This window comes from Odontesthes bonariensis, chromosome 20 (genome assembly GCF_027942865.1).
Source record: "Odontesthes bonariensis isolate fOdoBon6 chromosome 20, fOdoBon6.hap1, whole genome shotgun sequence".
NCBI lineage: Eukaryota > Metazoa > Chordata > Actinopteri > Atheriniformes > Atherinopsidae > Odontesthes > Odontesthes bonariensis.
Window position 1 is genome coordinate 28,985,598 of NC_134525.1, and position 16,359 is coordinate 29,001,956.

Consider the following 16,359-nt stretch of genomic DNA (forward strand, 5'->3'; position numbering starts at 1 on the left):
TGATGTTCTCAGTTAAACGCTTCCTACAAAACAATAAAGGATTAACTTTATTTCTGTGTGAATAATGTAAGTTTTTGTCTCAGCTTACTCATATGCATGTTGATTTGTCATTTTAATTTACACTTTTGATCCAGCCAGTTACCAAAAGATTTGTACACTTAGAAGCTGTCAGTGTTGTGTTCATTAAGTTTTGTGTGCTATGTTTATACAGCAATCTATCACCGTATTGTCTACATAAAATGCGCATTACAATTTTTCCTAGACACTATGTTGTTAATAGAAATTGGGAACATGACAGGACACAATTTGGAACCTTCTTTGCCACTGGTAAAAGCAAAGTATTTTCCAGTGTCACACACTAATGTCTATGGGCCAACTAGTCCTGAAATATATAATCACTCCAATGAGTTCTGGGTCTGCCTCGTGGCCTCCTCCCACTTGGATATGCCAGAAAAACCTCCAAAGGGAAGCAAACAGGAGGCATCCTGGCCAGATGACCGAACTACCTTAGTTGACTCCTTTTGATGCTGAAGAGCAGTAACTCTACCCCGAGTTCTGTCCGAATGGCTGAGCTCCTCACCCGATCTCTCCTGCTGGAGCACTCTCCAGTGCCTCCTCCTGTTTGGTGCGTAAGCAGTCAGGATCCGTCCCCACACCCGAAGGTGGAGGAAGGCTACCCTCTCGTCCACTGGGGTAAACCCCAATGTAAAGGCACACAGCTGGGGGGGCAATGAGTATGCCCACACCCGCTCTGCGCCTCTCACCATGGTCAACTCCAGGGTGGAAGAGAGTACAACCCCTCCCAAGGAGACTCGTTCTGGAGCCCAAGCCGTGCGTCGAGGTGAGTCCGACTATATCTAGCCGGAACCTCTCAGCCTTGCGCAGCAGCTCAGGCTCCTTCCCCAACAGAAAGGTGACATTCCACTTCCCAAGAGCCAGCTTCAGTAGAGGAGGATCAGACCGCTGGTACCCAGCTCATATTGCACCGGACCCCCTTGGCCCCTCCCACGGGTGGTGAGCCCGTCCAAAGGGGCACCCACGTCATGTTTTCGGACTGTGCCCAACTGAGCCCCATGGCCACAGAACCGGCCATCAGGCACTCGCTGCCGGGCCCCACCCCGGGCCCGCATCCGGACAAAGGAAGACGTTGTTCAAAAAACGTTTTCATCATGGGGGTTCTTGTGAGTTGTTATTTGAAAATATCTTCTCATTCTTAATTTTATGTGCCATTTTTGTTAGTATGCCACTTTTATCTGCAGGTGTTTGCATTCTCAGATATGTTGGAAAAATTAGATCCTGCTCCTCCTTAAGTACCTAAAGTTGCTCTTGTAGTTTTTGACATACTCATTTATTTAGTATCTACTTCATGAATTACAGAGTTGGCACATTTCAGTGTGGGTCACCCTAAATTGATTAGTCAGATTTCTTGCCTGTCTGTAGTTGGAATACACTTCATATGTATATATTTGTTAACCAAGGTGTATCATATTTTAGTTTTCATCTATGGATAAAATGATCCCTCACATGTACAATTGATGGCTGTAGCTCAGTTAGTAGAGTGGTCTCTTTCCAATAGCAACATCTGTGATTAGATTTCACATCCCCTCCATGTATCTAAATGAACTTGGACAAGAGACTTAACTCTCATATTGCCCCTAATATGCATTATACATATAATTTGTATGTGATTGTAAAGAATAAAGTACTGTATATGTTGATTGAAAATACATAATAGGAATGTACAAGTATGCTATATATGTGCTGAGTAGTGGTGGGTCAGCAAGAAATGCAGGTAACAAATGATAAGAACAAAGAGCTTTTCCACCTTTGGCTCAAAGCTCAAGTTGTTTGTCTTTATTCAGATCTTTTTAGTTCTATTTCACTCTCTTCCCTCTTAATATTTTTTCTCCTCCTGCCTCTTCTTTCCTTATCCTTCTCTTCTCCTACTTACTCCTCCTTGTATTCCTGTGATTGTAAAGAATGCTGTTAAATTGATGGCAGCACCAGTGAAGATGATGTGGCCACTAAAGGAAGTTTCACATCATATCAATGACCTTTGGCCTTCAAGCACATTTACCTCACACACGCACACACAAACAGAACTGGCTGTGATTAATTAAGCTTTGTGGAATAGCAAAAGTCCATAAAGACATTATCAGGGATCTGAATCCATTCCCCCTTTCTTCTTCAGCATTTAATTGGCTGTTACAGTTCATCACTAAAGCTGCACATATACACGTACAAACATATGCACTAACTGATAATGAATTAGAAACCATGTTGTTCTTTGGCTAACTGTTAGAGCTCTACATTGCTTGTTTTAGAACAGCAAAATGAACCTTAGATTTCTAGTGTTTTATTCTTTTGAGTGTGACTGCCTGGATATCACATGTCCTCTGTCTTTATAGTGTTATAGGTTCTCATGAAAATTCGACCTATTCCATGTTTCTAAAACAGTATATAGTGCACACAGCACAGATTTGACTACAACTTGCTTTAATGGCACCCCACAAATGACAGTCAGCTGCTGTAGCTTTAGACAGACATATTGCGTCTCTCTTAGCATGTTCTTGAGATTCTCTGCTAAGCTTTTTTTTTCTGTGAAAACAGATTTTTCAAAACATTTTTCTATGTTGGATTGGATGGTTGGAAGGATTTCTGCTGGTAACTACCTTGTTTTTTTTTAAACAATTGTTATGCAATGATGCATGGCAATGGGAAAAGTTGTTTACATGATAAAGCAGTTGAAGTATCTTTCCAAAGCCAAAGTAATGCCAGGAAAAAGACCCCAAATTTAAATGGGTTGAAGAGGAGATGTCTAGGATGCAGAGCAGTAGCACAATAGAGAAAAGGAAGAGGAAGTTCAAATTAAAAAAGTGATGACTGGATAAAATGGACAAGCCTCGAGCCCTGTTGAGGACACAGCAAAAATATCAGACAGGCAGAATTAATTTTCAACAAAACATGCCTTAGAAGCCCCTGATTGTCTCTTTGTACAAATGTTAATAACCCCGTGTGTAAAGTTTAAAATGTTTTAATTGGCTTCACCTTTTCCCCGGCGCAGTTCTGCACTAGGTTACAGTATGAACTTGTTTGTTGTAAGTTACACAAAAACATAGGTAACTCACAGTTACTGTGAGGGCTGTGTTGCAAGTAGCTGTAGATGAATGTAAGTAGCTATCTGAAAGTGAGAAACTTAAGTGTAATAAACTAGTTAGTTTCAGAATTTATTGTGTCAGATGACTTCAGACAAATGCTAACATTTGTCTATGGCTTTCCATCTAAATGTAAAATGTCATCATGTGAATGTTAGCTTACATGTTATTAAATGTTAGCTTTGTGCCCTGTGCATTTCACTCTAGTAACCTGCACTGTGGTCAAGTTGTAAACAATGGCTGTGTTCGAAACTGCATACTTCTCCTACTACTCTTACTGACTTTTTTCCCGAATGCATAGTAGATTCACCGAAATGTTGGGTATGCATCGTGAGATTACTACTCATACTCAAACTACCCAAGATGCAACGTAACTTGACGTCGCCAATCGTCATTTCTTGTCAAAACGCTCTGCATACTGTCTGATCGATGAGTATGTCGTATGCAAGTATGTAGTATGCGGTTCAGAACGCAGCCAATGTCTAAAGCGTGCTGCGTTGCCAGGTTTGACAGTTGCCCCCTTTTCAAAACCACATTAATTTGAATTGAGAAATATAATACGGATGTTTGCGTGTTTGTAGTGTTATGTGTGTATTTATTTTTGTATCATATTATATTAAACTATTATTTTGAGTGGTGTTTTTGATAGGTATTCATTCATATTGTATATTTTAAAAACAAAAAGTAACACACATAATAAACTTGGTAAAAAATAAGCAGCAACACGAAGGTAATATAAAATATTATTAAAGAAAAAAGTTGGAAAAATTTAAATTGAATTGAAAAAAATTGGAAAATTTAAAATACAGGGAAAAAAAAGCTAAAATAAAACAGAACTAAGGCCACAGGACAGTACATCTGATAGAATATTTTGCAGTATGGTCCTTTGAAAACTGAAACATTAACCTAACTACTACTTAAAGGCATAGACCACATCAAAATGAAACTATATGACCTTTAAAATGGTCTAATGGAAAAATAAATTCTTATTCTACAGGTTCCATATTTTTATCACTCCTGAATTAGTTGAAAATAAAAGAATCACTGAGTCTAAAGATTATTGGGTCAGCTACAGGTCCACACTAGCATGTATGCTAACACATTTGCCTTCCTCTTTTGCATGTTAATAGTGTGTTTGGTTCTTGTTCAGCATTGTGTAGATCTGCATTGAGCAGTGTGTGTGTGCGCATGTGTGTGTCTGATTTGCTGGCAGTTTGGGTCTACAACACTTTGTTGGTGACTGTTGACTGCAAAAGTTGTTTGTGTGGTACATTATGTTAGCCTGACTACGTCATACTCACGATTCTAGTCAGAATGTGAGTCTGATACCGCTCGATAGAGATTTGAGTATGGGGCGTGTTTCAACCAAACCAGGAGAAAAAATGCCTCTTCGCTTAATTGGATAGACCTACAACCAATCAGAGCAACGTAGTATGTGACGTAGATTAAGCGACACACACTTGTTGTAGGAAGGACGGCAAAAACATATTTTCCATCGATAAAAGCCTTTATCGCGTTCCTCTGTTCGTCTTTCAAAATGAATGCAATGTGGAGATCCTGTAGAACAGACTCGATGGCAGAATCTACACACCCTAGCTCTCCAGCGGCAGCCATGTTTGTTTCAAACGAATTCAAACCAAGCGCTCTTTAGTGACGTAGTCGATAACGTCCCTGTTGATCATCTGTCCATCATCGTATAAAGCCCGCCCTGGCAATCTGATTGGGTCGACTGTTTTGATGTCGAGCATAGAGATTTCCCAACTGAGCAGAGCCAGACCGAACTTCCCGACCAAAAATGTTATGGGCGGGGCTAAGTTCGGCTGGCACCCAGGCTAACATTATGTGCCCAATGAACTGTAAAATTGTGTAAAATTTGGTTTATCATCATTTACATACTGCAGACATTTAGCTGAACAAGCAAGATACTGGTAAAGATTGTATGACTTCTGTTAACTGAAGCACGTGCATGCGCTGCACTGGGTTCCCTTTACACTCTAGAGAAAATGTTGTCCTCCCCCCAATTGTCACTGTATAATTCGCACACTGGTGTCACCCATAGTTGTTCAAACAGAGAGTCCCCCCCGCCTGGTTTGGCCACACTTCAGCAGTGGGCAGCCAGTCTCTGCTTCACATCCACCTTGATGTCGGATCACTTCTTCTTCACCTCTGCTTGTGTGCGCCTCTCAGACCCCACAGCATTGACTGCGTCGCAAACGCTCTCCCACCCACTCCTCTTATGTTTGCTGCTTATCCCGGAGGACAGCGTGCCAAAGAGCACATCTTTTGCGCGCCTCCAATTCAGAAAGTAGCACCTCCATCTTGCTTTCCGTGAAGTTCTTCTCCCCGTCTTACTCATTTTTATTTCTTTATTTTCTGATCGTGCAGAGAGGGGAGGGGTCAAGTACTCCAACATGTGCGCTCAATTCCACCTTGATTGGGATGTACAAAGGAAATGTGCTTGGATTCATATTTCAGGCTTTTGGGTTTGAGCGTACACCATGTTTCAGTAGGAAATCCACGCAAGTCTTTGGACATGAGGCCCCAGAACATTTGTACACTGTAATAAGATATATTTTTTATTTTTTTTAGCAGAGGGGAATATCAAAAGTAATTGAATGAAATTTGTCTCGCTGATATTAAAGTATTTTGACTGAAGCTGAATAACAAATCAAATACACATTTTTTTTTGATAAAGTGACCGATAAACTCATTGGTCAACCTGGTGTACAAAAAAAAAGACAAAAACAATACAAGTGTAACTAACAGTTAGACTGTGACTACATTTTTTTTTACAGAAACAGAAATTTATTGACCTTAACATATCCCTTGGAGGATCAGATCGTGCAAATATTAATGGATAAAGACACTGATTGATTTTACTCCCTGCAAGACAACTGGCAGCTCACTTTCTGTCTCACTTTGTGATGTTAAAGGATAAGACCGGTTTTTTGACATTGGGCCCTTGATTTCACATTATAACATGATGTTCTACTCACCCCTGCTTGTTGTTGGTCATTTGGAGCTGTTCCGAAGATATTCGAGAGGCGTCTGGCTGCTCTCTTCAGATATTCGGCCATGAAACGGTTTCCTATGGGCAAGCTTATACAGGCACAAACTATGCTGTTTATAATTTATTAATTACTGTACATTAGCACTGATAACGTGGAGGTGCGTCGCTTACTTAAAAAAATCCGGGTTACTGTAATTTTGATTTTTTTTTTTGTCGTAAAGTGGGTGTTACTGACGTCCTCATCGTGCTACTACCACAGACAGCCCACAGACCTGCTGCCTATTTATTCATTCGGCTAAAATTCAAAATTAGTAACCCGGATTTTTTTTAAGTAAGCGACGCACCTCCATGTTATCAGTGCTAGTGTACAGTAATTAATAAATTATAAACAGCATAGTTTAGACTGTTGGCCATATTTTTTTGCCTTTTTTTTTAACTCCTCCTGCTACTTGAAGAGTATGTAAAGAAATAACGATCCTTTCATTTTACATTTCCAATGATGATTTAAAAAAAAAAAAAAAAACTAACCATGTAAACACATGCTCTCATTGCTTACATGGCATGTGGGGAAAAAAGGAAAAAACAGAGTTAGTCTGACCAAAACCATACAAAGCTCAAGCTCTGATAGCTTGAGTATCTCACCCAAATAATGCAGTTGGGAGTCTAATCACTCAGACATTTATACACTTAATCAGAATCATATGAGCCAAGAGGCTCTGCACATGCTCAAAAGTTCTATTTGCATGTTTTAAAAACACTAAACTGTTAGTGTACATTAATACCACCAAATAAGAAAAAGTTTTGGGATTTTTTTTTTTTTTTTTTTTTTTTTTTTTTTTTTTTTTTTTTTTTTCTTTCAGAAGGCTTTCGTGTCAATTGACAGTTGCTGAAAGCATTTCCAGGCTGTCACTGCTCGACTGAAACCTGAATTTTAAAACCACAAAGTCCTTTGTAGAAATCGCATTCAACTTACTTGAAGATATTGTATGTGCAGTAAATTCAGCTATACATACTTAATGATCTCCCACAGAGAAAGTTAGATAAGGGAGAATGTCTTGAATACATTTTTTCACAGTCTACATGGCATCAGTTCATGACTCGATTCCCCTCCTGTGCATGTATACTTAGACAAAGATGGGGATCGAATTAAATGGCTAAGTTGAACTGCAATCGTAACTTTATTCAATGAACATGTAATTGTACTGAGTAACAGTGAAGAGCTTGCACAGCAGAATTATGGTTTCAATTAATGGCAAATGTCACATGAGGTTTTTTGAGGTTCGGTTGCTATGCGCCGGCCTTATCAGCAGCAAGTCTGTGTAGCTCTCTGTGTATTGGACGCGGAATTAAACATCCAATTCCGACCGAGCTTAGAAAGCTGTACCTAAAAAAACTAAAGGCAAAGAGGCACAACAGGAGGTGGAGGTACAAACCTTTTCTGCCCTCTGTGATTATGGGAAACGCTAACTCACTACCAAACAAGTGTGATGAGCTAGAGGCGCTTGTGCGGAACCAACGGCTGTATAAGGAGAGCAGTTTGATCTGTCTGTCTGAGTCCTGGCTGAACGACAACACACCATCATGTGTTGGACTCATGTGTGGACATTCCCCGCTTCACAGCCGTACGAGCGGATCGTGACCTGAGTACGAGCGGGGGTAAGCGGAAAGGCCGGGGTTTTATACTGTTCTTTAATCAGAGATGGGTAAACCCCCGCAATGTGACCATTAAGGAGAGGGTTTGTTGTCCAGACATCAAACTGCTTTCAGTTGGTTTCAGTGCGTTCTATGCGCCCAGAGAGTTCCCATACACAGTCGTCATTGTTGTTTACATTCGTGACGTAGGACACGAATGTAAACAACAATGACGTGTGACGTCATCCAAGATGCCGTTGCAAGGATACAGACCCAGCATCCTGAGGCATTCATTGCAATTACAGGGGATTTCAACCCCGTCTCTCTATCCTCCTGCCTGACTGGCTTTGTACAGTATGTGGACTGTCAAACACATGGAGAAAGGACATTAGATCTGTTCTATGCTAACGTGAAGGAGGCTTACAGGACAGTGTCTCTTACACCACTGGGTAGATCTGATCACACCATGGTCTATCTACAACCCACTACCAGATCTTTCAGGAAGTGGTCACCAGAGGCGAGTGATGCATTGAGAGACTGCTTTGATGTCACAAACTGGGCTGTAGCCTACTGCTGGAGGAAGAAGAAATATACATTGACATGGACAGGAGGGTCAGCACCATCACAGACTACATTAACTTCTGTAGGGACACTGTGATTCCAGTGAGGACTGTAAGATGCTATCCAAATAATAAACCATGGATCACCAGTGACATCAAAGACCTCCTGAACCAGAAAAAGAGGGCGTTCCAGAATGGGGATGGAGTAAGGTGGAGCTTACGACACAAGCTTAAAAAGACATTACGTCGAGCTAAGGTGGAGTACAAGTAAAAGGTAGAGAGACAGCTGGAGAACAATAACACCAAGGAGGTGTGGAGGGGCATGAGGACCATCACTGGATACAGACTGAAGAACTCTGTCTGTGGAAGGTGATGTGGGCAGAGCCAATACTTTCAACCAATATTACAACCGGTTTGATAGTGTGGCTTTTTCCACCTCTGCTGCTGCTCCCTCCACCCCCACCACTACAGCTGCTTCCTCTATACTGCTTCCACTGCCAAGCTGTATTTCCACCTCAACGGCAACCCGCATCGCCAAGCCTCCACCTCCACCTCTGCAGCAACTGTCACCAACAGGCTTCTTCTGTTCAGCTGTACCTCCACCTCTACAGCAGCTTCCACCGCCAGATCTCCTAAGCCAAGCTACACCTCCACCTGTGCGGCAGCTTCCACCACCAGGCATCCAGAGCCCAGCTGCACCTCCACCTCTGCGGCAGCTTCCACCACCAGGCCTACTGAACCCAACCGCACATCCACCCCTGCGGCAGCTTACACTACCAGTCCTTCTGAACCCAGCCACACCTCCACCGCCTGGCCTCCTCAGTCCAGCTGCACCTCCACCTCTGCAGCAACTCCCACCACTAGCCTTCCTCTGTCCAGCTGCCCCCCCCCTCCCCCCCCGCCGGGGAGGGCTTCAGGCCCAGATGGAGTCTGTCCAAGGCTCTTCAATATGAGCATTCAGATGGAAAAAGTCCCGGTACTGTGGAAAACTTCTTGTCTCATACCAGTGCCCAAATTAGGGCAACCGGTGGAGCTAAATGCTTTGACATCTCATTTCATGAAGACCTTGGAGAGACTCCTTGTTCGTCGCATGAGATTGCAGGTTGCTGAAGCTATTGACCCCCTCCAGTTTGCCTACAAGAAAGACATAGGATTGGAAGATGCGATTCTGTACATGTTGCATCGGGCATATGCTTATCTGGATGTGCCTGGTTCATATGTGAGAATAATGTTCTTTGACTTCTCCAGTGCCTTCAACACCATACGGCCTCCCATACTGAAAGACAAGCTTCTAGGTATGGGTGTGGCCCCCTCCCTGACATCATGGATTATAGACTATTGGTCTGCCAGACCACAGTATGTCATGATGGGGAAATGTGTTTCTGGAACACTGAAATGCAGTACTGGGGCTCCGCAGGGTACTGTTTTAGCTCCTTTTCTTTTCACCCTGTACACATCGGACTTCAGGTACAACTCAGAGTCCTGCCACATACAGAAGTATTCTGATGATACGGCTGTTGTGGCATGTGTGCATGGTGGACAGGAGAGGGAGTACAGGGATCTTGTGGAGGCCTTTACTGACTGGACCAAAAATAACTGTTTGCTCCTGAACACCACCAAGACCAAAGAGCTGGTGGTGGACTTCAGGAGATCTAAAACCCCATACCAGTCAGTCTGCATTGATAGAGGGGAGATAGAGACTGTTCAGACCTGCAAATACCTGGGGGTGGTGCTGAATAATAAACTGGAGTGGTCTGCCAACATAGAAGCAGTGTACAGGAAGGGCCAGAGCCGTCTCTTCTTCCTGAGACGGCTCAGGTCCTTCAATGTCTGCAGTGATATGATGTGCATGTTTTATCACACTATCATTGAGAGTGCACTGTTGTATGCTGTTGTTTGCTGGGGGACTTGCACTACAGACAAAAACTGTAGGCGCCTGGACGAACTGGTGAAAAAGGCTGGTTTTGTTGTAGGCAGAAGGCTGACACCTCTCAGTGCTGTGATGGAGCAACGGATGAGGAGGAAATTGTATTCTCTTTTGGAGAACAATAAACATCCTCTCCACAGCATCCTAGCAGGACAGAGGAGCACCTGCAGTGAGTGGCTCATCTCTCTGCGCTGCAGGACTTAGAGGTTCAGAAGGTCCTTTGTTCCCACAGCCATAAGGCTTTTTAACAGTGACTGCTGAGTTCTTCTCAAATTGATTGATTTTTTTTTTTTTTTATTTTTTTTTTTAATCTATTTAATCATTTATTATTATTATTATGATTAGTTAGTAGTAGTATTTTTATTAGAATTGGTATTATTATTGTTGTTGTTAATATACAATCATTGTAAATATTAATAATTTTTTGAGCTACTTGACTAATTTGAATTTCCCCCATTGGGGGATGAATAAAGTATTTTTCTATTCTATGAAAAAGAACCCAATTGTTGACCCACCCTCCAAATTTCCTGGAACTCAACCCCATGATGTATGAATGGGATGTGCTGGTGACAGATACCACAGGACATACCCAGATTATTTCTTTGTCTCAATAATGTCATGGCTGATAAGTTGGCCTGATAATTATTACTTTGTATCTCATACTGTACATATATCAACCTACGTGGAATGTTGAATGGTGCTAAATCTGGGCAACACTTTTAAGAAAATCTATTTGAGTCCTCCAGAGAATTGAGATTGGAATACAAGATAGTCTTTCAGCATGACAATGACTAAGCATTAAACATTTTCTGACAGACTAAACATTTTATGTTTACATGTACTAGAATGGCCTTAAAGTCCAGACCTCTGTCTTATTAATGGTCTGTGGTATGATTTATAGATTGCACCACCTGAACCCATCCAGCTTGAAAAGTTTTGTCTGAACAAATTGACAAAAAGTGCAGTGGCTAGATGTGCCAAGCTAATAGACAAATATAGCAAGAGACTGGCATTTGTAATTGTTGTTGCAAAAGAGCACTTTGTGGGATAAATAATTACACCAGTTCAAGTTTTAATTTTTTTTCCCCTTAAGACTTGTTTCACAATTCCAAATGTTTTGCATATTCAATCTGATAGGTATTTTGAATAATGTAAGACAATATATACGTATTATATATATTGTTGACAAAAAAAATTTCAAGGGGGTGAATACTTTGGTAATGGACTGTATATGTGATAACGGAAGACTTCTAAAATAGCTTCAACATCCTCCCTGATACTTTTTGCAGTTCTGTCTACATCATCAGTGAAAAAGTACTTTTTTTTTTTTTTTTTTTAAATCCAGGCTTAGCAGGAAGTAAAGTAAGAGAAATAATTAGTTTGTAGGGAGGAGCATGGGCAGACTGGGCTGACTAAAAGTCTTTTCCACTCCACTGAGCTCTCTTGCCTCTTTGCAAGGAAGAGACACCCATGGGGTAAAAAAAGTGACAGAGTTGGCATGAGAGGCATGCGTGTTTATGTGTGTAACTGACACTAATAAGTAAACCATAGTGAAAGTGGACAATCATTGCTGAACAAGACTCCACTGCTCTGTGTGTTAACTGTTAATGGGCACATTTATGTATTGTGAATATATTTTGAGAATTGAACTGTTGGGGTACTAATAAGCTGTTGAGGATCAGACTGCTTGTGTGCAACTTGACAGTTTTTAATACATCTGTGGTGAGTGAATAATGTATGGCTTAAAAAAAAAGAGAAACTATAATAATATGATGCACAAGCAGTTTGGAGGTGAATCATTTTCATTTGCTCGTGCTTCAGCACATCTTGGAACATACCTTGGTAACCAGTCAGGGATATTTCTACAGTTTTTATTCCCCTGCCAACCTCGTAACCCTGAACTGGATTAAACGAGTATAGAAAATGAATAAATGACCATCTGAATGCCTTCTGGAGATCCTACCCATAATATATTTGTTTTTTATTTATATATATATATATATATATATATATATATATATACACACACACACACACACACTTATATGTATGTATGTATGCATGCATGGCACCCCTTTCTCCCTCTCCTCTTACATCATCTGTTCTGGCAGAGCAGGGCACAAGGGGATGTGCAAGGATGTTCAAGGAGCAGCAGCAGAGTTCAAAACAAAGATAACATGCCATGATGCATCCCTGCTATAGTAGTCCTACTACTGACAGCTGTTCTGAGAACAAGCTGGGAACCAGCAGGATTCCTGTATTAGTTGGTAAAAAAAGAAATCGAAAACAGTCAACTTGCTGGGTGAATCAAATCTGTTAACGGTACCACGTACAACTCAGAATACAATAGAGACCAGTGTAAACTCCACAAAGCTAGCCATATTAGATGTCTGTCCAATAAGTCCAATAAGTCACTGTTAGTGAAAGGAGAAGTTTGTTTTTTTCACTCCGGTAAGGATGTCTATTGTACGTCCATTGTACATAGCAAATGTTTATTCACTATTTTTATTTTATTTTATATTTATTTATTTTATTCTATTTGCTTGTTTTTACTAATTTTAATGTTTTCATATCTTTACTGTATGCTGCTGCAACAAAACAATTTACCAAATTGGGATTACTAAAGTATCTATCTATCTATCTATCTATCTATCTATCTATCTATCTATCTATCTATCTATCTATACATCTATCTATCTATACATCTATCTATCTATCTATACATCTATCTATACATCTATCTATCTATCTATCTATCTATCTATACATCTATCTATCTATACAAAAATAGCAGTAGCCAGCTCCGTGTGAAGTTAGCCCACCGTCATAGAGCACGAAGAAAATAAACTGCAGTGATGCGCGGCGATGACTTCATCCCAGTAGAGGTGTGTGTAGACAGCCCCCTGATAGCCCCTAATAACAACAACACGGCAGCTATGACCTAACAGTGCAATAGTACGCATTCATTCATTCGTCTTAAAGTATTGGTGAAATAAAGACAAAATATAGTCGGAGCTTAGAGCGAGTTTTCATCAAATAGCCGAAGCGATTGCTCCGTGCCGCTCCCGTTCTGCTCCGATACCGCTCACACCACGAGTCTCTGGCATGCACAAATCCACCCAGAATTCAACTGTGCCTTCAACAATTAACAAAACTGTCAGCCTACACTTCAAAAATCGTTTGTTGTGTCACGCAACAACCCGCTACACTGTACGCTACACAGTGTGTCCCCTGATGAATTGCTCCTTCTTTAAAATTTGAGTGAGCATGGAGCGATTTCACCGGAGCGGAATACATTTTTTTGGTGAGCGGGGAGCGTAGCGTTTTGGTGTGTCTTTGAGCGGTGGAGGAAGCACCTATGAGAGCGAGGAGCGGAAATTCTTATCGCTCAGCTCCGTTCACATGCTCTGATATGTCTATGTATGTATATGTGAGTGTGTATGTGTCTATACAGCCTATATATGCGTATATATCTTGCTCTCATTTGACTTTGTATCTTGCAACACAAACACACCTGTATGTAGAGAATTCATTTGATGTCTTTGAATGCTGATTATCTCTTCTCCTTTCTCTCTGGAATCACAGTCTCTATGGCAGACACATGCAGGCTAACCCAGAACCTCCCAAAAAGAACAATGATAAGAGTAAGAAGATCAGCCGCAAACCACTGGCCGCCAAGAACAAGTGAAGAGAAATGGAAGGTGGAGCTCAACATTTGCTTAGCAGCCAAACTCACTGCATGTGCCTTTTTCCCTACTCATTTTACATTCTATCGATAACTTAAAAAAATTATTCTGCTTCTGTAGTTTTTACTGTTATCTGGATTGCTTAGAGGTAATTTCGAAGTAAAGTAACTTTTTCAATAAATTCATCCTTTTGTTTTATGTGGTGGTGAACTCCAGAATATACCCTGCTTCTTGCCCAATGACAGCTGAGATGCACTTCAGCCACCTGCCCTTTAACGAAAGGAGAAATAACAATGTTTGGGTGGGTGTGGCTTTTTCTAGAAATTTTTGGGTGGCTACTCTTTTGTTGCCATACTTTAGCATTAAATTAGAATACAGACTCTTGACAGTATTTAGCCACCTGATGCACCTTGGATTTCCACTAGATTAAGCTGTGTCTTTTTCTAGTTTCCATCAGCTCTAACACTGATCATTGAGCCTACAATCTCCAGGAGAAGTCAAGTTGTATCACGACTAGTATGTCCAAAATAATGAAAGTAATACTCTCCAACCCTTTTTTCATGTCCCTGTGCTCCCAGGAGCAAAAAAACCCACATTTGCTATGTACAGTACAGTATAATGTACATTAAATAAAACAGCTGCAACAACTAGCAAAACAGATTCAATTATAGTGAAGTTGTTGATAAACATCAGTACACTAGCTAAATGTGCAGCATATCACCTGCAGCACTTACGACTGAACTGGCAAATGTTAGAGCATTCAGTTAAGACAGCTTTTCTTTGCCAAAAAAAGTCACTTAAGCATTTATTTCAGATATGTTTGTATTAGAGTGAGGGATGAGGTTTCAGCTTTTGCGATCAACTGAATCCATTCCCCTGCATTCTCATATTCCCTTCACAATTGGTCTTGTTTTAACCTCTCTGTGCCTTAAGTTGAACTTTGTATCTAAGTTATTCTTCAAAGCTTAATCAAATAGCATCACATTTCAGCATGTTGCAGAAAAAATGTATGTTTTCATTTTATTGTCTTTATTTAACCCTTGAGGTAAAACTGTTGCAATACTAACCCTACTATCAGGTAACCGCTGGAAGCTGTATCTTTGCACGAGTCATTTTGAATAAAATGTCCTGACAGTGTCCCCTTTGTGGTGTTTACCTCATATACACTGGTATTTAAAGGGTTAATTTTTTTTTTCAAAAATTGAAAACTTGGTGGTTACGATCAGAACTGAAGTGGAAGAAAAGATTTATGAAAAAAAAAATTGAAAAATATATTAACATATGGTATTTTGGGGATCATTTTAGAAGGGGACAAAAATGTCCCTTTTCAGAAATTAAGGAGTTTCTTTTTAAATAACAAAAAAAATTAAAAATCCCTAAAAATCAATGTTGTTGCTAATCATTGACATATCCCAGACCATAATTATCCCTACTCAATAATTCCACTTTGCATTCCATATTTTGAAAATACTGACACCTAAAGGCTTAAATTTTGGGCTAAAAAGTTCAAATTTGAATCTAAAGGGTTAATTTAACTGAAGTGGAATAAAAGATTTATAGATTTAAAAAATATTAATATATGATGTTTTTAGGTAGTTTTAAAAGGGAACAAAAATGTCCCTTTTCAGAAATTAAGGAGGTTTTTTTAAAATCAGACACAAAAAAAAAATTAAATCTCCAAAAATCAATGTTGTTGCTGATCATTAACATATCCCAGACCATAATTATCCCCGCTCAACAATTCCACTTTGCATTCTATATATTGAAAATATAGCAGGGGCAAAAATGTCCCCTTTTAGAAATTAAGTTGTGTTTTAAATCAGGTATGAGGGTTAAAAGAAAATGTATTATTATTAAGACATCTGTTCACTTAATGCCATATCCTTTCATCAGTTTTTACAGTCCGTCACAGACACAGTAGATGGCCTCAAAAATTAACACTTGAAGCATACTGATCAGCTTTGAAAAGATGTGTCAAGTTTCCTTAAAAGATCAACTTCAGCCTAAAGATTATAGGGAATCTGTGTTCGGGCAGTTACTTGATAAAATATAAGGATCTACCAGAAGTTCTCACTGTCTCAATAAATCTTATTTTACCTCGTATGTCGGGCACCACCTTCAAAGAAGGAAAAACACAGAATCTTACGATTCTGGTACGTTGTTAATATTTCAATTAATAATCAGTCTCATATCTCGCTAGTCTCAATTCTCGTTCGATTTGACAGACATAACGTAAAGAAAGCATACAACACAACTTGTTGATTATCTAAATATATATGAACTATTTGTTGAAACGATATGACCAAAGACATGAACCTTAAAACAAACAGGAGATGCGATGAATATGGGTGATTATATAAAACACTTAGTGAATTGAAAATAAAATAGG

The 16,359-nt window shown here is 40.1% G+C and overlaps 1 protein-coding gene across 2 annotated transcripts in view; it reads left to right on the forward strand.

Moving 5' to 3' along the window:
• rsu1 (Ras suppressor protein 1) overlaps nt 1–15,107 on the forward strand; it is a 49,639-nt gene extending 34,532 nt beyond the window's left edge. For both annotated transcript variants that reach the window (XM_075452898.1, XM_075452899.1), the window contains exon 9: nt 13,870–15,107. In XM_075452898.1, coding sequence (XP_075309013.1) covers nt 13,870–13,972 — 103 coding nt within the window. In that variant the 3' untranslated portion in view covers nt 13,973–15,107. The remainder of the gene's footprint in view (nt 1–13,869) is intronic.
• Nucleotides 15,108–16,359: the final 1,252 nt, after the last annotated feature.